The following is a 27883-nucleotide window of genomic DNA, read 5'->3' on the forward strand; positions in this document are numbered from 1 at the left end:
CTATCCAGCCTGTCTTTATAACCAAATCCTTTCATACCCCGGTAAATCTTTTCCGAACTCCCTCTAGTTTCATAATATCCTTCCTACAGCAGGACAATCAGAACTGGATCTTGGAAAGGCATATATTTCAATGTCAGGAAAACACCGGCAAGTCCTCAGAGTCTGTCACTGAGTCTGTCAGTTCTTAGGCAATCAAGGAAAAAAAATCCGAAACTTATTGAAAATCAGCGTTGTTTGCAAAGGTTCCAGCAGATTTCACATTGCCTTAAATTGAAAAGGCCAGCAGCTTGCTGTTTCCCTCACTGGTGTGATGGGTTTGATTGTGTGACTGTCACTGCTTCCACGTTACCAAGAAAGGTGTCCCACCGTGCTTACATTGTAAAAGTTTGTGAGAAGATTTGGAAGCTGGAACTGACAACCGGAAGGGGCAGATACAAATCACTATAAATGCCAGAGGAAACATCACAGAAGCGCTTCACAGGAGGCTCCCAAGCACTGAGGATGTCACCTAGACAGGGGACGAAACGTCTGCAACACAAATTCCCAGCTCGGCGAACAGAATTACATTGTAAAAGGCAGCAGCTCAGGTTAACCCGCATCACTGTAATACACAATCATACAATTCGTGCATTCCCAGTATTTTGAGTTGTCTTGTTTGAATAGCAGATGGGATTGAAATAGGGATATAATCCCAATTAACCTAACACTTGTTTTGTAGATGAGCTGAAAGACACACACAGTTATTTACCACAGTGTTATCATATCAAGAGAGTACTCCAGAAAACCTTATCTAATTGGCCAATAAAAGTGACAAAATGTGAAAATAGCAGAAAAGGATTGATCCTCCACTCATTATTTTCTTTATTTTTAGTATCATCCCATTAAAATTTGGCTATCTTAACAATGTATTTATTATTAGTTAAATGATAACTCAGCACCACCCCAGTCTCAGTCCCTCCGGCTCATGATCCCTCCCCGCAGACCCACACAGATGTTCTCTCTCTCTCTCTCACTCACTCACTCACTCACTCACACACACACACACACACACACACACACACACACACACACAATCTCTCACCCACAGAGACACACAGACATCCACTCAATCGCGCACACACACTCACTCACACCCACTGACACACACACACTCTCTCACACACAGATTCACTCATTCTCTTCTCTCATACACTCTCTCACACACACTTACACACACACTTACTCACTCACACTCACACTCTCTCTCACTCACTCACCCACCCACCCTTGGACAGGCACACTCATCCATGCGCCATGTAGAAATTATTAACTGCATTTTAAAAGCCACATACAAGAATGATCACTTTGCTGACAAAATGTCAGGCTCATAAAACTTGCCTTTGAGTCTAATCTGCTCTTTAATACAATTCACCTTTATTGGAAAATTGAAATGTCTGTCAGTGCAGTAATGCAGATATTTTAGCTAACTGACTGTTCAAGGGAGGGGTGAAATGTGTTAATCGGGGCAAACACTGACATGTTCATCCTAAATCAGCAGCGGGTACTACAATACAGACAACCTCAGGAGCAAACCTGAAAGCCATCAGCGTAGCTATTCTGATCTATCTCCAGCCTCCTGGTTTCACATGGTAGTAATCTGGTCTTACTATATGCATTGATTTGTTTCCAGTAGTTGACATTTCAGGTGAGGTGGGAAGATAAAATATGGGAGAGCTGAGCCCAGGAGTTATTGAATCAAAGTGATAAACTGAAAGCCGTCTTCCTCAATGCTGGCCTCCTAAGGATACAATCACAGGAACAGAGTTTTGGAGGTTGATATCCTGGATCTCCAAAAGGAGCTGTAGAGAATCTTACTAAAATGGATAGAATGAGGGCAATGAAAATGTTAATGAACAGAAGGAGAGTGTGCAAAGTTGTCTGGAGCAGATAGTGATGTTGAAAGATGCATCGGTGAGTTCTACCATCGGTTTTCTTACTTTTGCTTTATCCATAGGTTATGTGGGTCTCTGATAACACCAGCCTTTACTGCTCTCCCTAATTGCTCCTGAGAAGGTGGTGATGAGCTGCTGCCTTGTATTCAACTGAAATAACTTATCCAACCATTTCAGGGGGCCACCCATCACATTACAGTTGGTCTGGAATCATGAGTAGGCCAATGTGGACAAGGACAACAGATTTCCTTTCCTAAAGCACGGGGTGAACTGAATGGATTTTAAAGATATGATGATCCAGTAGCTTCACAGCTGATGATGTTAGCCTTTTGTTCCAGATTTATTTATTAATTCTCCAGTGTAGGTTTCTGAAATATTCCTCGAACTCTTTGGATTACAGGTCCCAGAGCATAAGCACCTACCTATGTGTAAAAACAAAACATACTGACCTCTACTGGGTATTAGACAGTCAGTAGGTATATGTTGGAAATGATACATTTTCAAACTGCAGCATGATTAGGTGAGCTGATATTGGCCACAATGGCAGAAGAAATTGAATGATGCTCTGCGCTAAGTATCGAGAACAGCCAAGGGCCTGATCCCAGCATCAGGAGAGTACTGTTAGCGAAAGAAACTGGGGCTGTTCAGTCCTGGATAGCTGACTGAGTTGCGGCTCTATAATGCACCAAAGTAAACCACAATACTAGGTCAGAGTAGCCTCAGTTCAACAGGATAAAGAAAATGTTAAGATTGTCACCCATGGAATGGACTCCAGGTAGAACTGTGCAGGTCATGACCCTTCATTATTAAAGAGGTAGTCAGTTAACTGTGATAGGGGAACTGTAGGCTTTGGACACATAGACAACCTTGTTTCTCGCAACTGAACCTTGTGAAATTGACTCAACTGTAATCTTATTTTATAAAACTTTCACTGAGTTGAGCCATATTCATCTGCATTTACGGTAAAATTCATTTTCCAAAAAGTGATGTTAACATATATATAAATTATACATCCTCATCACATTTCCCACTTGGCATCAGTAGACCAAGCCCAATGAAAAGGATTTTTGGCAGTGAATATACCTCGGATATCTCCGACGGTTCTTCTGGGACCCAGTATTTAAAAGGGGAACAACACTGATGAATTATGGTCATTTCCTGCATGAAGATTCTTTGAGTAACTCTTCATTAATTGCAAGGCCTGACCATAGGAAGTGCTGGCAACAGACAATAATGCTCCAATCCACAGAGATCAACAAGAGATTTCCAACGCTAAAGTACTTGCCAAGATCCTAGTAATGAGCGGGCAAGAAGCCACAAATTAGCTTGTATGTCAAATACAGTCTCCTCCAAGTACACAGTCAATACGTGATAAATTATGACAATTAGTTAGACCCTTAAGTTGCAGTTTGGAGATTCTGACTTTGCTGGGAAGAAGACGTTGATCTGTACTGTTCTGCAAGGACTGTTTGTGGAATATTGAAATAAAATCCTTTAGGAATAATTCAGTGTCACATTCCTGACTCTCAGACTTTGGCTCTTCAACAATTATTCTCCTGACATGAGTGTAAATAGTGCTAAAGACAATTCACATTGCTCCACAACTCACTCCCTGCTCCAAATTAAATCATTCTTTACTTCAGCAATAATCATACAACATAGAACAGTATAGCACAGTCCAGACCCTTCAGTCCTCAATGTTGTGCCAACTTTTATCCTGTTCTAAGATCACACTAACCTATATACCCTTTGTTTTAGTACCTTCCATGTGCCTATCTAAGAGTCACTTAAATGCCCCTAATGCATTCCACCCATCCACCACTCTCTGTGTAAGGAACCGACCTCTGATATCTCCCCTAAACCTTCTTCAAATCACCTTAAAATTATGCTTCTTTGTGATAACCATTTCCAACCTAGGAAAAAGTCTGTGGCAAACCACTCTATCTATGCCTCTCCTTGTCTTACACACCTTTATCAAGTCACCTCGCATCCTTTGCTTCAAAAGAAAAGCCCTAGCTCCCTCACCCATTCTTCATAAGACATGCCCCCTAGTCCAGGCAGCAACCTGATAAATCTCCTCTTCACTCTCTCTAAAGCTTCCACATCCTGCCTACAATGAGATGACCAAAACTGAACACAATATTCCAAGTGTGATCTATTTAGGGCTCTGTAGAGCTGCAGCATAACCTCACGGCTCTTAAACTCAATTCCCCTGCTAATGAAAGCCAACACACCAAATGCCTTCTTAACAATCCTATTAACCTGGGTGGCAGCTTTCAGGGATCTATGGACGTGGACTCCACACTGCCAAGAATCCTGCCTTTAACCCTGTATTCTGCATTCATGTTCAACCTTCCAAAGTGAATCACTTCACAGTTTTCCAAGTTGACCTCCATCTGCCACTTCTCAGTCCAGCTCTGCATCCTGTCAATGTCCTGTTGCAACGTACAACAGTCCTCCACACTATCCACCACTCTACCAACCTTTGTGTCATCGGCAAACGTACTAACCCACCCTTCCACATCTTCATCCAAGCCTTTTATAACAATACTCGTTCATGCTCCTTGCCTTGCTCCAGTGATTGCTAACACTCTTTGTGGTTTAGAGTCATACAGCATGGAAAGAAACACTTGGTCCAACCAGTCCCACTGGACCCTAATCCCAAACTAAACTAGTCCCACATGCCTGCACTTGGCCCCATCTCTCTCCAAGCCTTTCTTATTCATGTACTTATCTAAATGTCTTTTAAACAATGTAACTGTATCCCCTCCACCACTTCCTCTGGAAGTTCATTCCACACACGAACCACTTTGTGGGGAAAAGAAAATTACTCCATGTTTTTTTTTATTTTTCTCCTCTGTCCTTAAAAATCTGTCCTGTAGTCTTTCAAGACTAGAGAAAAGGTACCTGCCACTCACCTTATCTATGTATGAGGGATATTCTCAAAAACCAATTGTTTGCCCATCTGCTGTAGGCCTAACCAAAGTAATGTAACCTCGATGAGTGTTAGAATTGTTGACTATTCACTAACAAGTTATTTTCATTATTGTGTTTGTTGACGTAGAAACCTCTTTGGTTCTGTGACTCCAGGTTCAGTTCCGATCCAAATGGCATGTTTCTCATGTTTGGTTTTCTCTTGTGCTTTTGTGCAGATCCCCACATCAAAGTTGGTGGAAAGAAAGAAAACGTGAAGGAAGCAAAAGACAAAATCATGTCCGTTCTAGACACAAAGGTAAAGCAGAGCATCATAATTCACTGACTAATTTCAGTTCTATATGGGGCGTAAGCTTCCCTAGTGAGGCCAGGATCCTACTGCCCTTGAGAAGGTAGTGTCAGGTGTAATATCGCCTAGTGACAGCATTTTGTTTAGTCAGCTTGATGGTCAGTGCATTGAGCTGTAGATGTAATGAGCGGAGTATTGGTCAGTATAATGAAAATCATTAATAGTCTGTGCATTGGGATTGGTCACGGTCATTGCATTGGGATCGGTCACGGTCGGTGCATTAGAATCAGCAACGGTCAGTGCATTGGGAGGGATAACGGTCAGTGCATTGGGATCGATAACAGTTCGTGCATTGGGAGCAGTAACGGTCATTGCATTGGGATCATTAACGGTCAGTGTTGGGATCGTTAACGGTCAGTGCATTGGTAACGGTCAGTGCGTTGGCATCGGTAACGGTCAGTGTGTTGGGATCGTTAACGGTCAGTGCATTGGCATCGGTTACGGTCAGTGTATTGGGATCAGTAACTGTTAGTGCATTGGGATCGGTAACGGTCAGTGCATTGGGATCGGTAACAGTCAGTGCATTGGGATCGGTAACGGTCATTGCATTGGGAGCAGTAACGGTCATTGCATTGGGAGCAGTAACAGTCATTGCGTTGGGAGCAGTAACGATCATTGCATTGGGATCGGTAACGGTCAGTGTTTGGGATCAGTAATGGTCTGTACGTTGGATCATTAACGGTCAGTGCATTGGGATCGGTAACAGTCAGTGCATTGGGATCGGTAACGGTCAGTGCATTGGGATCAGTAACACTCATTGCATTTGGAGCAGTAACAGTCAGTGCTTGGGATCGGTAACGGTCAGTGCTTGGGATCGGTAACGGTCAGTGCTTGGGATCGGTAACGGTCAGTGCATTGGGATCGGTAACGGTCAGTGCATTGGGAGTGGTAACGGTCAGTGCATTGGGATCGGTAACGGTCAGTGCATTGGGAACGGTAACAATCAGTACGTTGGGATCGGTAACGGTCAGTGCATTGGGATCGGTAACGGTCAGTACGTTGGGAACGGTAACGATCAGTGCATTGGGAACGGTAACGGTCCGTACGTTGGGAACGGTAACAATCAGTACGTTGGGAACGGTAACGGTCAGTACGTTGGGAACGGTAACGATCAGTGCATTGGGAACGGTAACGATCAGAGCATTGGGAATGGTAACGATCAGTACGTTGGGAACGGTAACGATCAGTGCATTGGGAACGGTAACGATCAGTACGTTGGGAACGGTAATGGTCAGTACGTTCGGAACGGTAACGATCAGTACGTTGGGAACGGTAACGGTCAGTATGTTGGGAACGGTAACGGTCAGTGCATTGGGAACGGTAACGATCAGTGCATTGGGAACAGTAACGGTCAGTACGTTGGGAACGGTCAGTACGTTGGGAACGGTAACGATCATTGCATTGGGAACGGTAACGATCAGTGCATTGGGAACGGTAACGGTCAGTATGTTGGGAACGGTAACGATCATTGCATTGGGAACGGTAACGGTCAGTGCATTGGGAACGGTAACGATCAGTATGTTGGGAACGGTAACGATCATTGCATTGGGAACGGTAACGATCAGTGCATTGGGAACGGTAACGATCAGTACGTTGGGAACGGGAACGGTAACGATCATTGCATTGGGAATGGTAACGATCAGTACGTTGGGAACGGTAACGATCATTGCATTGGGATCGGTAACGGTCAGTGCATTGGGATCGGTAACGGTCAGTGCATTGGGATCGGTAACGGTCATTGCATTGGGAGCAGTAACGGTCATTGCATTGGGAGCAGTAACAGTCATTGCGTTGGGAGCAGTAACGATCATTGCATTGGGATCGGTAACGGTCAGTGTTTGGGATCAGTAATGGTCTGTACGTTGGATCATTAACGGTCAGTGCATTGGGATCGGTAACAGTCAGTGCATTGGGATCGGTAACAGTCAGTGCATTGGGATCGGTAACGGTCAGTGCATTGGGATCAGTAACACTCATTGCATTTGGAGCAGTAACAGTCAGTGCTTGGGATCGGTAACGGTCAGTGTGTTGGGATCAGTAACACTCAGTGCATTTGGAGCAGTAACAGTCAGTGCTTGGGATCGGTAACGGTCAGTGCTTGGGATCGGTAACGGTCAGTGCTTGGGATCGGTAACGGTCAGTGCATTGGGATCGGTAACGGTCAGTGCATTGGGATCGGTAACGGTCAGTGCATTGGGATCGGTAACGGTCAGTGCATTGGGATCGGTAACGGTCAGTGTGTTGGGATCAGTAACACTCAGTGCATTTGGAGCAGTAACAGTCAGTGCTTGGGATTGGTAACGGTCAGTGCTTGGGATCGGTAACGGTCAGTGCGTTGGGAGAAGTGACGGTCAGTGCGTTGGGAGCAGTAACAATCATTGCATTGGGAGTGGTAACGGTCAGTGCGTTGGGAACAGTAACGGTCAGTACATTGGGATTGGTAATGATCATTACATTGGGAGCAGTGATGGTCAGTACGTTGGGAGCGGTAACGATCATTGCATTGGGAACGGTAACGGTCAGTACGTTGGGAACGGTAACGGTCAGTACGTTGGGAACGGTAACGATCAGTACGTTGGGAACGGTAACGATCATTGCATTGGGAGCGATAACGGTCAGTACGTTGGGAACGGTAACAATCATTGCATTGGGAACGGTAACGGTCAGTACGTTGGGAACGGTAACGGTCAGTATGTTGGGAACGGTAACGGTCAGTGCATTGGGAACGGTAACGATCAGTGCATTGGGAACGGTAACGATCATTGCATTGGGAACGGTAACGGTCAGTATGTTGGGAACGGTAACGATCAGTGCATTGGGAACGGTAACGGTCAGTATGTTGGGAACGGTAACGGTCAGTGCATTGGGAACGGTAACGATCAGTGCATTGGGAACGGTAACGGTCAGTACGTTGGGAACGGTAACGGTCAGTGCATTGGTAACGGTAACGATCAGTACGTTGGGAACGGTAACGGTCCGTACGTTGGGAACGGTAACGATCAGTACGTTGGGAACGGTAACGATCAGTACGTTGGGAACGGTAACGATCAGTACGTTGGGAACGGTAACGGTCAGTACGTTGGGAACGGTAACGGTCAGTACGTTGGGAACGGTAACGATCATTGCATTGGGAACGGTAAGGATCAGTGCATTGGGAACGGTAACGGTCAGTATGTTGGGAACGGTAACGATCATTGCATTGGGAACGGTAACGATCAGTGCATTGGGAACGGTAACGGTCAGTATGTTGGGAACGGTAACGATCAGTATGTTGGGAACGGTAACGATCATTGCATTGGGAACGGTAACGATCAGTGCATTGGGAACGGTAACGATCAGTACGTTGGGAACGGTAACGATCAGTACGTTGGGAACGGTAACGATCAGTACGTTGGGAACGGTAACGGTCAGTACGTTGGGAACGGTAACGATCAGTGCATTGGGAACGGTAACGATCAGTGCATTGGGAACGGTAACGGTCAGTATGTTGGGAACGGTAACGGTCAGTATGTTGGGAACGGGAACGATCAGTGCATTGGGAACGGTAACGGTCAGTATGTTGGGAACGGTAACGATCATTGCATTGGGAACGGTAACGATCAGTGCATTGGGAACGGTAACGGTCAGTACGTTGGGAACGGTAACGGTCAGTACGTTGGGAACGGTAACGATCATTGCATTGGGAACGGTAACGATCAGTACGTTGGGAACGGTAACGGTCCGTACGTTGGGAACGGTAACAATCAGTACGTTGGGAACGGTAACGGTCAGTACGTTGGGAACGGTAACGATCAGTGCATTCGGAACGGTAACGGTCCGTACGTTGGGAACGGTAACAATCAGTACGTTGGGAACGGTAACGGTCAGTACGTTGGGAACGGTAACGATCAGTGCATTGGGAACGGTAACGATCAGAGCATTGGGAATGGTAACGATCAGTACGTTGGGAACGGTAACGATCATTGCATTGGGAACGGTAACGATCAGTACGTTGGGAACGGTAATGGTCAGTACGTTCGGAACGGTAACGATCAGTACGTTGGGAACGGTAACGGTCAGTATGTTGGGAACGGTAACGATCATTGCATTGGGAACGGTAACGATCAGTGCATTGGGAACGGTAACGGTCAGTATGTTGGGAACGGTAACGATCATTGCATTGGGAACGGTAACGGTCAGTGCATTGGGAACGGTAACGATCAGTATGTTGGGAACGGTAACGATCATTGCGTTGGGAACGGTAACGATCATTGCGTTGGGAACGGTAACGATCATTGCATTGGGAACGGTAACGATCAGTGCATTGGGAACGGTAACGATCAGTATGTTGGGAACGGTAACGATCATTGCATTGGGAACGGTAACGATCAGTGCATTGGGAACGGTAACGATCAGTGCATTGGGAACGGTAACGATCAGTACGTTGGGAACGGGAACGGTAACGATCATTGCATTGGGAATGGTAACGATCAGTACGTTGGGAACGGTAACGATCATTGCATTGGGAATGGTAACGATCAGTGCATTGGGAACGGTAACGGTCAGTGCATTGGGAACGGTAACGATCAGTACGTTGGGAACGGTAACGGTCAGTATGTTGGGAACGGTAACGATCAGTGCATTGGGAACGGTAACGGTCAGTGCATTGGGAACGGTAACGGTCCGTACGTTGGGAACGGTAACGGTCCGTACGTTGGGAACGGTAACGATCAGTACGTTGGGAACGGTAACGGTCAGTACGTTGGGAAAGGTAACGATCATTGCATTGGGAACGGTAACGATCAGTGCATTGGGAACGGTAACGGTCAGTATGTTGGGAACGGTAACGATCATTGCATTGGGAACGGTAACGATCATTGCATTGGGAACGGTAACGATCAGTGCGTTGGGAATGGTAACGATCAGTACGTTGGGAACGGTAACGGTCAGTATGTTGGGAACGGTAACGATCATTGCATTGGGAACGGTAACGGTCAGTACGTTGGGAACGGTAACGATCATTGCATTGGGAGCGGTAACGGTCAGTGCTTGGGATCGGTAACGGTCAGTACGTTGGGAACGGTAACGATCAGTGCATTGGGAGCGGTAACGGTCAGTACGTTGGGAACGGTAACGATCATTGCATTGGGAACGGTAACGGTCAGTGCATTGGGAACGGTAACGGTCAGTACGTTGGGAACGGTAACGATCAGTATGTTGGGAACGGTAACGGTCAGTACGTTGGGAACGGTAACGATCATTGCATTGGGAACGGTAACGGTCAGTATGTTGGGAACGGTAACGATCAGTATGTTGGGAACGGTAACGATCATTGCATTGGGAATGGTAACGATCAGTACGTTGGGAACGGTAACGGTCAGTATGTTGGGAACGGTAACGATCATTGCATTGGGAACGGTAACGATCAGTACGTTGGGAACGGTAACGATCATTGCATTGGGAACGGTAACGGTCAGTACGTTGGGAACGGTAACGATCAGTGCATTGGGAGCGGTAACGGTCAGTGCATTGGGCGAAGTGGCGGTCAGTGCGTTGGGAGCAGTAACAATCATTGCATTGGGAGTGGTAACGGTCAGTACATTGGGAGCAGTGATGGTCATTGCATTGGGAGCAGTAATGGTCATTGCATTGGGAGCAGTAACGGTCAGTACGTTGGGAGCAGTAACGATCATTGCATTGGGAATGGTAACGGTCAGTACGTTGGGAACGATAACGGTCAGTGCATTGGGAGAAGTGGCGGTCAGTGCGTTGGGAGCAGTAACAATCATTGCATTGGGAGTGGTAACGGTCAGTGCGTTGGGAACAGTAACGGTCAGTACATTGGGATTGGTAACGATCATTGCATTGGGAGCAGTAATGGTCATTGCATTGGGAGCGGTAACGGTCAGTATGTTGGGAACAGTAACGATCATTGCATTGGGAGCGGTAACGGTCAGTACGTTGGGAACGGTAACAATCATTGCATTGGGAATGGTAACGGTCAGTACGTTGGGAACGGTAACGATCAATGCATTGGGAGCGGTAACGGTCAGTGCATTGGGAACGGTAACGGTCAGTACGTTGGGAATGGTAACGATCATTGCATTGGGAGTGGTAACGGTCAGTACGTTGGGAACGGTAACGATCAATGCATTGGGAGCGGTAACGGTCAGTGCTTGGGATCGGTAACGGTCAGTGCTTGGGGTCGGTAACGATCAGTGCATTGGGACTGGCAGCAGTCAGTGCGTTGGGAGCAATAACGATCATTGCATTGGGAGCAGTAATGGTCAGTGCGTTGGGACAGTAACGGTCAGTACATTGGGAGCAGTCATGGTTCATGTATTTGATGGATAATAGTCAGTGTACAGAGCTCGGTGATGGCGAGGTACGGAGCCTGGTGACGTGTGGGGCACGTGCGCTCGGTGACTGGTGGGGCATGGCGCTCAGTGACGGGCGGGGTATGGAGCACGGTCATGGTCATTGTTTGAAGTACTCTATAAATATGCATTTACCTTCACTGCAACAAATGCACATATTAAATACACTCCCTATTTTGCTTGTAATTTTTGCAACGCGCTCTCTCATTTTTCCATTCATCTTTCTATTCTCTTTGTTTCCCAGAATCATATGATCCTTCAGCCTATTTGTCCAGTCAGTTAGAGCACATCCATTTTCCCTGAGCTCTCCACATTACTGAAATGGTGTCTCTCTGGTATGGTGTCACCTCTGACTATAGTCCTTGCCCGTACCTCTCCACGATCACTCCATTTTGCCAGACCCCGACCAATGGGTTTTGATCCACACTGGAAGCATATCCGTGGGGATTCAGTACCGTTCCTACTGAACTAATTAAAGCAACCTGACCTTAAGAACCAGTCTTTCCAGTCCGCTGCCATACACTCAGATGTCAGTTTTTTTTCCCCATTTGAACAGTGAAGCATTGTTGAGTAAAGCTGATGCTTGTAATTTATGTTTTGTAATGAAGAAAATCAAGGAGATTGCTGAACTGAGCAGGAACCATCAAATGATGTATGTTTCTCCTCTTGTTATTTGAATAAGAGTAATCGGGTGACCCTGAAGATGGATGTGTCGCACACGGAACACTCCCATGTAATAGGCAAGGGAGGAAACAACATCAAAAAAGTCATGGAGGAGACGGGCTGTCATATTCACTTTCCTGACTCAAACAGGAACAACCAGACGGAGAAAAGTAATCAGGTAATTTGCAAACGTGGCATTTCATGGTTAGTGAAATCACTTTGGGTGAGTTGTCCGTGAGTTGGTTTTTCCTGGATATAATGTCAGGTTTCTCCCTCAGCCCATCTATAGGCCCAACACCTTGTGATCAAAGCCTGTAGGTTTAATGACAGCTGCTACCTCCACTGTCTCTGCATCTTTTGGAGTGGTCACCAGATGGCCAAATGGCTTTGTAGGTGCCGGTGTCTCACCTGATGTTGAGAACTTTTTTTTTCTCCACTAGGGAACGGTATTCTAGTGATACGTTTGTGATATTTAACTTGTGGGACATTCTTCAGAATTATTGTAGCGAGTGTGAGCATGTGACCTGTGCTGCAGCCAAGTGTCCGTTTGGAGAAAGTGAGGACTGCAGATGCTGGAGATCAGAGTCAAAGTTGTGACGCTGGAAAAGCACAGCTGGTCAGGCAGCATCCAAGGAGCAGGAGAGTCAACGTTTCGAGCATGAGCTCTTAATTCCTGATGAAGATCTTATGCCCGAAACATCGATTCTCCTGCTCCTTAGATGCTGCCTGACCGGCTGTGCTTTTCCAGCACCACACTATTTGACAAGTGTGTGTTTAGCTCAGTGGCCTGGACTCTTGCTTCTCAATTCAGACTGCCACAGGTTCAACTCCAGCTCCAGAGACTGGCTTCAGTGTAAACTCTAGCCTTGGCACTCCAAGGTGGCACCACTGACGGTGTAGCACCCCTCCACCACGGATGAAATGTTAAGACAAAAGATTTACAAGGATGTTGCTGAGAGTGGAGGGTTAGAGTTATAAGGCTGGATAGGTTGGGGCTTTATTCTTTTGACCGCGGGAGGCTGAGGGGGTGACCTTTATAATGGTTTATAAAATCATGAGGGGCATGGCTAAGGGGAATAGTTAAGGTCTTTTCCCCAGGAAAGGGAAGTCCAAAACTAGATGGCATAGGTTTAAGGAGAGTGGGGAAAGATTTATGTGGGGTCTGTTGGGCAATTTTATCACACACAGGGTGGCACATGTATGGGAATGAGATGCCAGAGGAGTTGGTGAAGGTGGGTACAGTTACCACATTTGAAAGACATTTGGACAGGCACCTGGATAGGAAAGATTTAGAGTAACATGAGTCAATGCAGGCAAATGGGACTAGGTCAGTTTGGGAAATCTGGTCACCATAGACTAGTTGGGCTGAAGGGCCTGTTTCCATGCTGTATGACTCTATGACATACTCAGATGAATATTAGAGATGCGATTGCAATTTTCAGAGAAAGGCAGGCTGTTCTCCCAGTGTCCTAGATGCCAGTTTCATCCTCAATGAACATTTTTAAAAAGGAAAACAAAGATATCTGATCATGCATTCATTTCTCTTCTGTTTGTTGGATCTTACTGTGCGCACACTAACTGTGGAATGAGCCTACAGAGAAGCAGTAATTGCTGTTGAAACGTAATCTGTTGATAAAGTGCCATGAGACATGCTGAGGATGTGTTAATATTCCAAAATTGTGCAAATTCTTTATTTACCAATTAACCGTTTCCATTTTCATAACTTTTGAGATGGAGCAAGTCATTGATGACAATAATAAAGCAAATCCTTCTTGGTTGCTCCCACCTCCTTCACAAACTGTTGTTTCCTCCAGTTAATCAATGAGCAGATTGAAGCCATTGTTACAGCCCCAGCTACAAACTCAGGGACCTCGATTGTCACTTGCTAAGGTTGCACCAGACTTGGTGTCTCACCTTCAGCAGAGCCTCTAACTGCATATCCTTTCCATCACAAAGATGTCATTATCATCAGCTGCCATTTTGAATCATTATAGAATCATTTTGGTGGCACAGTCTCTCACTAGTTAGCACTGCTGCCAAGGACCCGATTTGATTCCAGCCTCGGACAACTGTCTGTGTGGAGTTTGCACACTCTCTCTGTGTCTGCGTGGGTTTCCTCCAGGTGCTCTGGTTTCCTCCCACAGTCCAAAGATGTGCAAATTAGGTGGATTGACCGTGCTAAATTGCCCATAGTGTTCCGGGATGTGTAGGTTAGATGCAAATTTAGGGGAAATGTAAAGTAATAGGGTAGGAGAATGGGTTTGGGTGGGATACTCTTCGGAGGGTCGGTGTGGACTTGTTGGGCCAAATGGCCTGTTCCACACTGTAGGGATTCTATGATATTAGAGAGAGAGACCATACTTTCACCAAACTGATATCCTTAGGAAGGGAGTTTCCCAGAGTTTGGGTGTTCCTCAGATATTTTGTACTAGTGTTCTTATGAACTCATTATCCCTTTAGCTCCCTGTATTTATTTATTAAAGAAATCTAATTTGTACATTATTGGAATTGATTAATGTTTTGCAGTTGATGGTGTTGACAAACTGGGGCTGGCAGGAGGGCTATGGCTGGGTTACATGGGAGGGGACCAGTGAGTACCCGGCACAGACCACCAGAAGTGGTTTTGAAAATGACGTTTCTAATTCATTGCAATGGATATGTTCTGCTTGACAGGTCTCCATAGCAGGACAGCCATCGGGTGTAGAAGCTGCCAGAGGTCGTATTAGAGTAAGTTTCTAACCTGCTTTTACAATTGGTACAGGAGTTCCAGCAGTTGCTGGTGTAACATCTCTCGGACTGATACAGAGCTAGATTCTCTCCTTTCAGTTTTAACCATAAACTCCAGGATAATTCAAAGATCAGGAGTGCTTGGTTGACAGATGGCAACATATTGAAAACAGGTGCTTCGTATATTGAATTTTAAATAAACTACATTTCTTAAGTTTGAATAAAATGTAGAGAATGTATCACACAGCTGCAGTCTTTGGTGACATTTTTGTACATGAAATTGCTGATAGCTAACCTAATTTAGACTTGAAATGGATTGTTCGAAATTGAGGAGCTTCTAAACTGCACATTATTCAATGCTAGGGTTTAGTTACCTGATAAAATGGTTGTTATAAGGAAGCATTTTCAGTGGTGAGCCAGTCATTTTCACAAGAGCTAGTTGTGGAAACGTAAGTAACTGTACCTGGATTTCCTGACATGGCCAATGGAGTTACCTGACATTGGGGAAAGTTTACAACTCTGCATTCCACAGGAATCGTTCCCTCCAGGACAACCTAGTCCCCTCCTCCATCACACCTAACACCTCTCCCATCACACACAGCACCTTCCCATCACACTTAACACCTCTCCCATCACACACAGCACGTTCCTATCACACCTAACACCTCTCCCATCACACACGGCACCTTCCCATCACACCTAACACCTCTCCCATCACACACGGCACCTTCCCTTCACACCTAACACCTCTCCCATCACACACGGCACCTTCCTATCACACCTAACACCTCTCCCATCACACACAGCACCTTCCCATCACACCTAACACCTCTCCCATCACACACGGCACCTTCCCATCACACCTAACACCTTTCCCAACACACACGGCACCTTCCCATCACATCTAACACCTCTCCCATCACACACGGCACCTTCCATCACACCTAACACCTCTCCCTTCACACACGGCACCTTCCCATCACACCTAACACCTTTCCCAACACACATGGCACCTTCCCATCACACCTAACACCTCTCCCATCACACACGGCACCTTCCATCACACCTAACACCGCTCCCATGCAATCTCAGAAGGTGCAACACCTGCCCCTTTACCTCTTCCATGCTCACCATCCAAGGCCCCAGACACTCATTTCAGATCAAGCAGTGTTTCACTTGTACCTCTTTCAATTTGGTCTATTGCATTCGTTGCTCCCAATGTGGTCTCCTCTATATCAGAGAGACAAAATGTCGACTGGGTGATCGCCTTGCTGAGCACCTTCGGTCTGTACGCAATCAGGTCCCTCCTTCCTGTGGCTTGCCACTTCAACACACAATCCTGCTCCCATGCCCACATGTCTGTCCTTGGCCTGCTGCAATGTTCCAGTGAAGTTCAACGCAAACTGGAGGAACAGCATCTCATCTTCGACTCGGCACGTTACAGCCTGCCGGTCTCAACACTGAATTCAACAACGTTAAATACCCCTCTGTTTTCATTCTGCTCCGTAATTTTATTTCAACTGTTTTATTTATCTTTTTAAATATTTTTTTTCACTGTTCTGTACTTCTTATTTCTTGACTGTCTCTCTTTCTCTCGCTCTCCACTTTCTCATCACCTTTTTCCTCTCCTCTTCCCCCTTTGCTACCCTTCTCCCCTGTTTTCCATTTTGCCTCTGCTTCACCCATTTCCCCCCCCTTCCCCCACATATTTTGTCACATAGCACTGGCTTCAGCCTTGGTCACTCACAGCTCCTAATCTCCCTATAATCTCTCTATGCACTGTCATTATCACCTCTTTATTGCTACCTTTGCTCCTGGAGCCATGACTCACCTTCTCTCAGCCTGGTATAAATACCTCCCTATTTCTCCCTTTTTTGTAGCTTTGACAAAGGGTCAGTTAGACTGAAAACGTCAGCTCTTTTCTCTCCTTACAGATGCTGCCAGACCCTGCTGAGATTTTCCAGCATTTTCTCTTTTGGTTTCACAACTCAGGACCTAGTTTCAAAGTGTTTTTTAAAAAAGAAAGCTCTGCTCTGTTACACCCCACTTGGGAAAGTGCACTGTTTTTCAAGCCCTCTCTATTCCAGAGGTCACTACAAAAGTTAATGATTTAATCAAAGCATGCAAAGTTTCCAATTTACCTGTGTGTTGGACTCAAGTTACTAGAAAATGCTAACCAGATTCCTGTACTTAACAGGAGCTCCTATTTATTGCAGATAAATCATACATTGACAGTTCATAGATATGTACATATGGCTTGGCAAGTTAAACGCTAACCCTCTTTGAAAAACCCCGACGCCCACATAGGTATAGTCACAGACAAGCTTAAACAAACAGTTATCATTGGGATTTTAAAAAATCTGGGAAACACGGTACAACCACACCAGTCATAGGTTCCGATTGGCTTTCTAGCACTTGCTGTTCCTCACGATCCTTTCTCTAGACTCGTTCACCTCTGCCCAAGAGGGATAGGTTGATTGGTGTGGGAACTACAAAGTCTCTTAATTACTGGTTGAAAGACAACCGCTTACGACAACTGCTGGGAGAAAATAATTGGCTTTCTTCAAGTTTCAGATATTTTTACTGCGAGAGAGAGGGGGATGGAGAGAGAGAGAGACGCGCACACAACCTGCCTTTTCAGCAATCCAAATGCTTCTTCCTGTATCATTCTCAAACTGTTGGACTGTCAGGAGCCAATCGGAGTTGTCGTTAGGCTGATGACATTTGGCACCCACGACTAGTCCCAATTTCTGAAGCCAATCAGCTATGTGTTGCCGGCCAGATCTCACTGTCCATCTACAAACATCGTCCCTCACTGTTTGAACAAAGCAGCAGTGTAAGCGCCACGCACAATGCGGTTCACTAACTTGCTTTCTAAAGTACAGCAATTCCTTCCACAGTCCTTTTGGTTTTTAACAGTCCTTTTTCCATTTCAATTCGCAATCAAAAATACAGAAAATGAAATGACATGGACCTTTATAGATCTTTGTCACCTTCCAATGTGTGAAAAGCACACTGTTACCATTTAACAGGCCACTGGCTAGAGATGCAAGGTACTTTAACAACCAGCAGCATTCACCAATACAGATAGGCTGGGCACTGTGCCCTAGACGTGTGGCGCTATCAAAAAAAAATCCATTCTTCCTTTTAGAAAGGAAACAATTACTGAGCTATGGGGAAACAGCAGGGTGTGTGGGGCTAATTGAATAGCTTACTCACAGGAAGCAAGGGCTATGGAGTTAATATCTGAATAGGGAGAACCTACAGGGCTATCGGGAGAAGGTGCAGGATTGGCAGCAAGACAATTGCTCCTTTGGGGAGCAGGTATATACAATGTGGGCCAAATTGCTGCCTCCTGTAATGTAACCATTTTGTGATTCCATAATTAGATTAAAATAAATCACGGAGTCTTGAAAGAGTCAATTAATTATCAACTCGTTTTATGGCATGTTACAGCTTGATGCATAAACCTAGATTGTACAATGAAATAAACTTTATTTCTGGTTTTTGTTTGTAAAGAAGTAGTTGGCTAAATCCTTAGCAGCCGATTGATTATTTAATGAAAAGCAGTAAGCGATAGTTCTGACTCTACAGCAGGTAACATTTCATTATGGACAGTTATTGTACAGTAACTGGTCAATGTTTTTACATTTAGGAGTTGCTCCCTCTGGTGATGATGTTCGATCTGCCTATAGCTGGCATTTTGCAGCCAATACCGGACCCCAACTCACCCACAATCCAGCACCTATCCCAAACCTATAACATCTCTATATCCTTCAAACAGAGGTCACGTATGTATGGTGCCACAGTCATTATCCGAGGGTCCCAAAGCAATGCTGCAGCAGTCAAGGTGAGAATTGTAAAGGTGCTGATTTTATCTGCAATGCAGTAGATTGTAAATACATCTAGGATTAAAAAGAAAACAACTTCCCTCATGAGCCAAGTCAAAACATTGACTAAATACTAGAATCTTACAGCACAGAAGGTAGTCATGGAAACCATTGCCCCTGAACTGGCTCTTTAAAAGAACTATTCAGCTCATTCCAACACCCCCCCCCCCCCCCCCCCCCCCAACCACCACCACCACCACCGCTTTGCCTCACTGTTGTATAAATGTTTAATTTTGGACTATTTCTCTAGTTTCCATTTGAAAGTTATTGATGAATGTGTTTCCATTGCTTCAGGCAGTGCATTGCAGACCATGACAACCAGTCGTATTTAAAGTGAAATCTCTCATGCCTTCCTACCTACCCGAGTTCCTTTGCTAATGATCTTGTACTTGTGTTATCGAGTAATAGTCACAGAGTCATGCAGCATAGAAACAGACCCTTTGGTCCAACCAGTCCATGCTGAACATAATCCCAAACTAAACTAATCCCTCCTGTTTACTCCATATCCCTCCAAACATTTTCTCTTCATGTACTTATCCAAGTGTCTTTTAAATGTTGTAATTGTGCCCTTATTAACCAGTGCCTTGGAAAGTTCATTCCACACACTCACCATCCTCTGTGCAAAAAATTTGCCCCTCATATCCTTCTTAAATCTTTCTCCTCTCACCTTAAAAATGTGCCTCCTAGTCCTGAAATCCCCCATCCTTGGGAAAAAGTCACCTACCATTAACATTACCTGTACCCCTCATTATTTTATAAACTTCAATCAGGTTGCTTCTCAACCTCCTGTGTTTCAGTGAAAAAAGCCTATTCAGCCTCTCTTTAAATTGCACACCTTCCATACCCAGCAACATCCTGGTAAATGTCTTCTGAACATCTCTCCAGCTTAATAAAAACTCTCTCTAATAGTGTAACCAGAACTAGACACAGTATTCCAGAAGAGGTCTTATCAAGGCCTTATTCGTACTAGAAGCAGTATTTGGTTATTTGAATAACTCCAAAGAAATTCCTTATAATTCATCTTCCCTGAGGAGAGCAATCCCAGTTTCTTTTATTTCTGTATTGAACTGAATGCTCTTATCCATGATGAATTCCTAATAGATCTCCTTTGCACCCTGTCCGGGTCTGACAATCCTATTAGAGTGTTGCGTCCAGAACGGGACATAATCCTCCAATTGAGACAAACCAGTGATTAATAAAAGGTTTGCTATTCATATTATTGACAGCCAGCTTGTGCTATGGCCTTTACTGTGTTTTGTTTGCCCTGCCCAAAGGAAAATTGATGCACAAAATGTCAAACATAAGAACATCACTGTTTACATGTGTAAGTCTTCAATAGTAAAGAAAGGGGTACTGAGGCATAAAGGAGCATAAAAATACTGGTAAATTGGCTCCCAGAACTGAGAGGTTATAGAGTCATAGAGATGTCTAGCACAGATACAGACCCTTCGGTCCAACTCGTCTATTAACCCACGCCCATCTGTCAGCACTTGGCCAATATCCCTGTAAACCATTCCTATTCATAAACCCATCCAGGTCCCTTTTAAATATTGTAATTATACCACCAGTCTCCAGTTCTTCTGGCAACTCATTACACAGACACACACACACACACACACAACACTGTCTGCATAAAAAAATTGCCTCTTACGTTCCTTCTAAATCTGTCCCCATTGAACTTAACTATGCTCTCTAGTTTTGGACTCCCCTACGCTGAAGAAGACACTTTGTCTATTTAGGTAAAAAGGTGCCACCTCGTGCTCCCGCGAGGAGGTTGAGCAATTCATCAACTTCACCAACACATCCACCCTGACCTTAAATTTACCTGGACCATCTCTGACACCTCCCTCCCCTTCCTGGACCTCTCCATCTCCATTAATGATGACCAACTTGACACTGACATTTTCTACAAACCCACCGACTCCCACAGCTACCTGGATTACACTTCTTCCCACCCTACTCTTGCAAAAATGCCATCCCGTATTCCCAATTCCTCCGCCTCCGCCGTATCTGCTCCCAGGAGGACCAGTTCCACCACAGAATACATCAGATGGCCTCCTCCTTTAGAGACCGCAGTTTCCCTTCCCACGTGGTTAAAGATGCCCTCCAACGCATCTCGTCCACATCCCGCACCTCCACCCTCAGACCCCACCCCTCCAACCGTAACAAGGACAGAACCCCCCCTGGTGCTCATCTTCCACCCTACCAACCTTCGCATAAACTGTAACATCCGCCTACATTTCCGCCACCTCCAAAAAGACCCCACCACCAGGGCTATATTTCCCTCCCCACCCCTTTCTGCTTTCCGCAAAGACCGTTCCCTCCGTGACTACCTGGTCAGGTCCATGCCCCCTTACAACCCACCCTCCCATCCTGGCACCTTCCCCTGCCACCACAGAAATTGCAAAACCTGCGCTCACACCTCCTCCCTCACCTCCATCCAAAGCCCTAAAGGAGCCTTCCACATCCATCAACGATTTACCTGCACATCCACAAATATCATTTATTATATCCGTTGCTCCCGATGCGGTCTCCTCTATATTGGAGAGACTGGACGCCTCCTAGCAGAGCGCTTTAGGGAACATCTCCGAGACACCCGCACCAATCAACCACACCGCCCTGTGGCTCAACATTTCAACTCCCCCTCCCACTCTGCTGAAGACATGGAGGTCCTGGGCCTCCTTCACCGCCGCACCCTCACCACCAGACGCCTGGAGGAAGAACACCTCATCTTCCGCCTTGGAACACTTCAACCCCAGGGCATCAATGTGGACTTCAGCAGTTTCCTCATTTCCCCTTTCCCCACCTCACCCTAGTTCCAAACTTGCAGCTCAGCACTGTCCCCATGACTTGTCCTATCTGCCTATCTCCTTTTCCACCTATCCACTCCACCCTCCTCCCTGACCTATCACCTTCATCCCCTCCCCCACTCACCTATTGTACTCTATGCTACTTTCTCCCCACCCTCACCCTCCTCTAGCTTATCTCTCCACCCTTCAGGCTTTCTTCCTGTATTCCTGATGAAGGGCTTTTGCCCGAAACATTGATTTTGCTGCTCCTTGGATGCTGCCTGAACTGCTGTGCTCTTCCAGCACCACTAATCCAGAACTTTGTCTATTTACCCTATCCATGCCCCTCATAATTTTGTAAACCTCTATAAGGTCACCCTTCAGCCTCCGACGCTCCAGGGAAAAGAGCCCCAGCCTGTTCAGCCTCTCCCCATAGCTCAAACCCTCCAACCCTGGCAATACCCTTGTAAATCTTTTCTGAACCCTTTCATGTTTCACAACATGATGGAGGATGGAAGAAATTTGTGACTGTAAGAGCTGCTCCTTTTTTGAGGTTTAATCAGTGTTGGAACTGGTTTCCTCAATTTCTTGGAGCAGTAATTACAGTTTTATAAACTGTTGTATTGTTTTGGAACTTGTGAAAAAGAAAGACAAAAACGATGGTGCATTGTATTTACCAAGAAAGGTTGGGCAGATTGAGGCTGTTTTCTCTAGAAATGAACAGACCCTGGGAGGCAAACTAATGGAGTTCCTTAAAATGATGATGACATTTACTGAGGTACTACTGTACTTTTTGGGAGGAGAGGAGAACTGGTGGATGTAAATGCACGAAAGTCACCAATAAATCCAGCAGGGAATTCCGCAAAATCCCAAGCAGTTGCTGGAATGTGGGACTTGTCAAGGAACATGGGTAAGAGAAACCACAAATACCTTGAAGGGGAAGCTGCATAACAACATGGAAGGGATTGAAATAGAAAGGCTTCCTGATGGGATTGGGTGAAATTTGGTTAAGGAAATCTCGAGTGTTTCTACTCTATTCATTGTACGGTCACGTGCAGCAGGCCTGTCAACATCAGTAAGGTAAAGCGATCGGTTTGTGGGTGAAATCCTTTGTACATCACGTGTAAATCGCCTGTTCTAATTCCAGGAAGGGACTGCCATGCTGCTGGAACATCTTGCTGGTGGTCTGGGCAGCGCGATTCCTGTCAGCACCCAACTAGACATCGCACCTCAACACCATCTCTTCATGATGGGTCGTAACGGCAATAACATTAAGCACATAATGCAGCGAGCTGGAGCCCAGATCCACTTTCCTGACCCCAGCAGCCCCCAGAAGAAGTCCACAGTCTACCTCCAGGGCACTATCGAGTCTGTCTGTCTAGCTAGACAATACCTCATGGTATGCATTAATATTCTTTTGTGCCTTCTATCAACAGATACTTACAGAATGAATGACTGAATAACTTTGCAAGAAACCATTATTTACATGATGAGGAAATGACTTGTCAATTTGACCAAACAACAATTCATTGTTGGTTTGGGTGCATGAATGCTATGGTAAACATTGAAAACAAAGCTATTTTTGCCAGAGTTGCACAATTGCATAAATATAGATGTTTTTATATTGTAGAATCGGGCAAAGAATTGTAATATAGAAGTGACAAATATTAATTGGTGTTACAATTCCAAGTTGTGAAGCTGAGTTTGGTAAATCTAGTAATTTGTGGATTGGCACCAGCTAAATTATATGAAAAATGTTGAGGAGATGGCTTTGTTATTCCGTCCAACCTACACAAGGTTGACTCTTCGAGGCCTCTGAATTTGTTTTGTGTCAGTGGCATGGTAACCAGGAGAGGACAGTAAATTGCAGGTTTTCCTATGTCATTCACTTCTTTGTGTTCTCAGCAGCTTGAGAGAGGTTCACTTGGTTAAAACAAAATAGATTGGTCCAGAGAAGACCTGTGGTAATATAATAATTCAAGAATCACGACTGGAAAGGGATATTGCTTCTTGTCGAACGCCAAAATATAGACACAAGTGGCATATGTAGACTAGTCCCAGCCTGGTACACACAGTTCTGTGGTCCCATGGGTCTGCTTTATTGCAACAGTTGATGCTAGTTCTTATGATCATCTTCATGGAGACCAGCTTTAAATTCCAGATTTGTTAATTGAACTTAAATTCCACACGCTCCACAGCTGAACCTCTGGATTATTGCTATTGTACCACTTTCTTCCATCACCCACCCCATACCCATTTACTGTTAACCCCCCACGAGTCAATCACCCATATAGCTAATTGGACACTTACATGCAAACTATTAAAAGCAACGGAGGGGTAGAGAAAGTGGGAAGGGGCTTTTCTTTTCCAAACAACTGAACTTTTTTTATTCCGTCACCAAATCACTTGTTGTTGGGTCGGCTTTATATTTAGGTAAAAACAATGACTGCAGATGCTGGAAACCAGATTCTGGAGTAGAGTGGTGCTGGAAAAGCACAGCAGTTCAGGCAGCATCCGAGGAGCAGGAAAATCGACATTTCGGGCAAAAGCCCTTCAACAGGAATACAGTATTCCTGATGAAGGGTTTTTGCCCGAAACGTTGATTTTCCTGCTTCTCGGATGCTGCCTGAACTGCTGTGCTTTTTCAGCACCACTCTACTCCAGAATCAGCTTTATATTTCCAAATCAACCTGTTCAGCAATGTTATTACAGATGGGACTTGAACCCAGGCCTCCACAACCCAGAGGTAGGGACATTACTCCATTGTGCCACAAGACCCCTGCTGGGTCTGCCTCTTAAAGGGCTCAGTCAATGAGTTCTAGCTTGGTAGGCTGTTGTCTGTTGCTCAGGGATTTTATACTCAACAAGTTCCTGAAGGATATTAGTGAGTGATTTCCCTATTTGCCTTGTTGGGTTTATCACTGGTACCTTATATAGAACTCATGAAGCCAGAATCACAATATTTTACTACTGTATAGTAGCATTATAGCAATGGAATGTCCCTGTCTTAATTAATGTAGAATTCTGTTTTTCTATGTATTTAAGATGGAACATATTTTATTCATAACCTCATTATAACATTTTCCTTAATTTTCGAATTGAACATACTTGCTATGAAAGGACCTGGCTGTTTAAAATGTTGTTCTGTAAATTCCTTTTATTGTACGTTTGAGGTTAAGTGAAGCTGAATGACAGGATGGCCAGTGTTTGTATTAGACCCAATGCAAAATAATATGTCAATTAAAATTGATGAGATGGGAGGGTAATTTTAATCCCACTTTAATTATAGTTTGATTGTGTTGAAAGGTCCATCTAATATACAAACATACAAATTAATTGCAGGAATGGGCTGTTTGGCCTCTTGAGACAACATCACCATTCAACAAGATCTGCTTGTGTTTAGGATTCCATGTACCCAGCTCCCTGATAACATTTGATTTCCCTAACTAACAAGAATCTCCATCTCTGCCAACTCTTCAAAGACCCTGCCTCCACTGCCTTCTGAGGCAGAATTCCAAAGACATACAACCTTCCAAGAGGGAAAACAAATTCTCACTTCAAACCTAAAAGTGTAGTTCCGTTCTCACCCACAAGAGGTAATGTCCTGTCTACGCACTTCTTGTCAAGACTGTTGGATCTTATACACTTCAGTCGTCACCCCTCATTCTTTTAAACTCCAATAGAAACAAATCCAGTCTGTCCAACATTTCTTGATAAAACAACGGCTTGTTCCATTTGTCAGTCTAGTAAAACTCCTCTGACTGTCCTCAATGTACTCATATCATTTCTTAAATAATGAGACCAAAACTGCACACACTATTCAAGATGCAGCCTCACCTTGCGCTCTATGACTGAAACATAACATCTTTTATCAGGCTGCATCCGTGGAGCAAAGGTTTCGAACATAAGCTCTTCATCTGGAATGTGAAGAGCTCATGTTCAAAACGTCAACTCTCCTGCTCCTTGGCTGCTGCCTGACCTGCTGTGCTTTTCCAGTGCCACACATTTTGACTCGATCTCCAGCACCTGCAGTCTTCACTTTTCCTATCTTTACTTTTATGTTGAGATCCTCCTGTAATAAAGTTTCTCTGTCCCTTCCATTGACTGGAATGTTGGTTGGAATCATCTAAAGTGAAGACAGAAGCAAAGAGATTGTTCATTTCATTTGCTATTTCCTTATTATCTATTAACTCCACATTCTAATTCTCTAATACTCCTTTTTTTTTTAAATACCTGTGGAAACTCTTCCTGTCTGATTTTACATTTTTAGCTAGCTTCCTCTAATTCTTTCTGCTGAATAATCTGTCAGTCATAATCTGCTGTACTTTATGTTCTGTCTAATCATCACCTTTGCACAATTATGTTTTTTCCAGAGGTTTCATACATGCCTTAACTTCATTCGGTAACTAAAGATGATGTGTCCTACCCTTAAATATTTTCTTAATACAGGAACATGTTTACTCTGTGTATTATGAAATATCCACTTAAATGTCTGTCCCGTCTCTCTCTCGATCTGCCCCCGACCTCATTTGCCAAAGCACTTCAGCTTTTATGCTCATACAATTGCCTTTATTTAAGTTTAAAATATTAGTTTGAGACCCACTCTTTTCCTTTTAATATTATGTTTAGTTTTAGTCCTATTGTGGTTGCTGCTGCCTTGGGCGGGGTGGGAGGGAGGGTGCCTTTACTTTGAGATCATTAATTAATCCTATCCTTACTAAATCTAGTATAATTTCCTTTCTTGTTGATTCTAGGATGTACTACTGTAAGAAACTATCTTCAAAGCATGCAGCTACCATTTCCGACCTGATTTTTACATGATCAGAAATCACATGACACCAGGTTATAATCCAACGGGTTTATTTGAAGTTAGAAGCTTCCGGAGCGCTGCTCCTTTGTCAATGCTTCGAAAGCTTGTGATTTCAAATAAACCTGTTGGATTATACCCTGGTGTCATGTGACATCTGACCTTGTCCATCCCAGTCCACTACTGGCACCTCCACAACATGACTTTGACATTTGGATTAAAGATAATTATGAGTGTCTTTATCACAAGCACTCAATACTTCTTCTTCTGGACTTTGCCCCACATTATGGTTACTGTTCAGGAAGCCTGAGGTCACCCCTACTAGTGACTATTTTCCCCGAGTCTACATCCTGATCTCCTAAAACTGGGTTATCTCTAATAATTGCACCAATGTTATCCTTGATTAATGGTGCTAACCCCTCCCCTCCACATTTACCTAATAAACATATACAATCACTAAAAGCTACTGGATGGATATTAAAAGCATTTTTAAAAGGCAGATGGAATATTGACCTTCGTCTCAAGAGGCTTGGGGTCCAAGGAGATAGAAGATTATAAATTTGTGGATAGACTCCATTCGGAGTAACTTTGTACAATTCTGTGCACTGCAACTCAAGAAGACTATGTTGGACATGATACAACGAGAACCTGCCTGTTTATGTCACACCTTAAACAGAACAGAATGTTCCTGGAATGTTATAAAGCAAAATTTGATACCAAGTTACATAAGGCAGTATTGGTGCAGATGGTCAAATGTGGTGATGTTGGACAGAATTTATGGAGTCTTACAGAGTTAGCAAAGGGTAGTCGTATTGATGGCACAAGTGCAAGGTTGCCGGTTCACCTTAAGAACAAATGTGACAGCAAAGTTGTGAAAAGACTCCTTTAACATGTCATATTGTCGTCACGGAGTCGGTCGCTGAGGAAGAGAGTTTGAGGTGGGGGAATGGGTACCCCGAGAATGAACTGGAGGAAGTTTCTCCTTATCCATTACTGACTGTTTTACAAGCAAATCTGGCCATTGAGAAGTAGTGGAGAGGTTTAAAGGGATGGTGATTAGCTAGGGATGTCAATGTACGTGTGCTGCTTTCAATTGATACATATCCTCCAAGGTCTCTGCATACCTCCAATACCGGCTTCTTGACCATTCCTATTTTCCTGATTAGTGGCTGTGCTATCAAAAGCTCTAGAATTCCATCTAAAAACCTTCCCGTTGCTCCCTGTCTTTCCCCCAATAAGGCACTCCTTCCAACCAGTCTGTTTAATTAAGCTTTTGATCAGTTGCCCAAACATCTATTGCAAGGCTCGATGTCAAATCTGTGTTTGGTTATGCTCCTGTGAGTGCCTTGGGAATTTTGTTTTGTACATCGGAGGCACTATATAAATGCAAATTGTTGTAGTTCTAAATTGATGGTTGCTTCTGAAGTAGTCAACGAG

General features: G+C 44.6%; 1 protein-coding gene across 3 annotated transcripts in view; it reads left to right on the forward strand.

The window, feature by feature from the left end:
* The window catches only part of LOC122561037 (protein bicaudal C homolog 1-like), a 277035-nt gene that overhangs the window by 202725 nt on the left and 46427 nt on the right, over nt 1-27883 (forward strand). For all 3 annotated transcript variants that reach the window (XM_043712353.2, XM_043712352.2, XM_043712354.2), the window contains exons 4-8: nt 5084-5163; nt 12253-12411; nt 14907-14960; nt 18616-18810; nt 22787-23038. In XM_043712353.2, the coding sequence (XP_043568288.2) occupies nt 5084-5163; nt 12253-12411; nt 14907-14960; nt 18616-18810; nt 22787-23038 (740 nt within the window). The remainder of the gene's footprint in view (nt 1-5083; nt 5164-12252; nt 12412-14906; nt 14961-18615; nt 18811-22786; nt 23039-27883) is intronic.

Source organism: Chiloscyllium plagiosum, unplaced genomic scaffold (assembly GCF_037043375.1).
Source record: "Chiloscyllium plagiosum isolate Xiang-an unplaced genomic scaffold, Cpla_swu_hap1 HiC_scaffold_22, whole genome shotgun sequence".
Lineage (NCBI taxonomy): Eukaryota > Metazoa > Chordata > Chondrichthyes > Orectolobiformes > Hemiscylliidae > Chiloscyllium > Chiloscyllium plagiosum.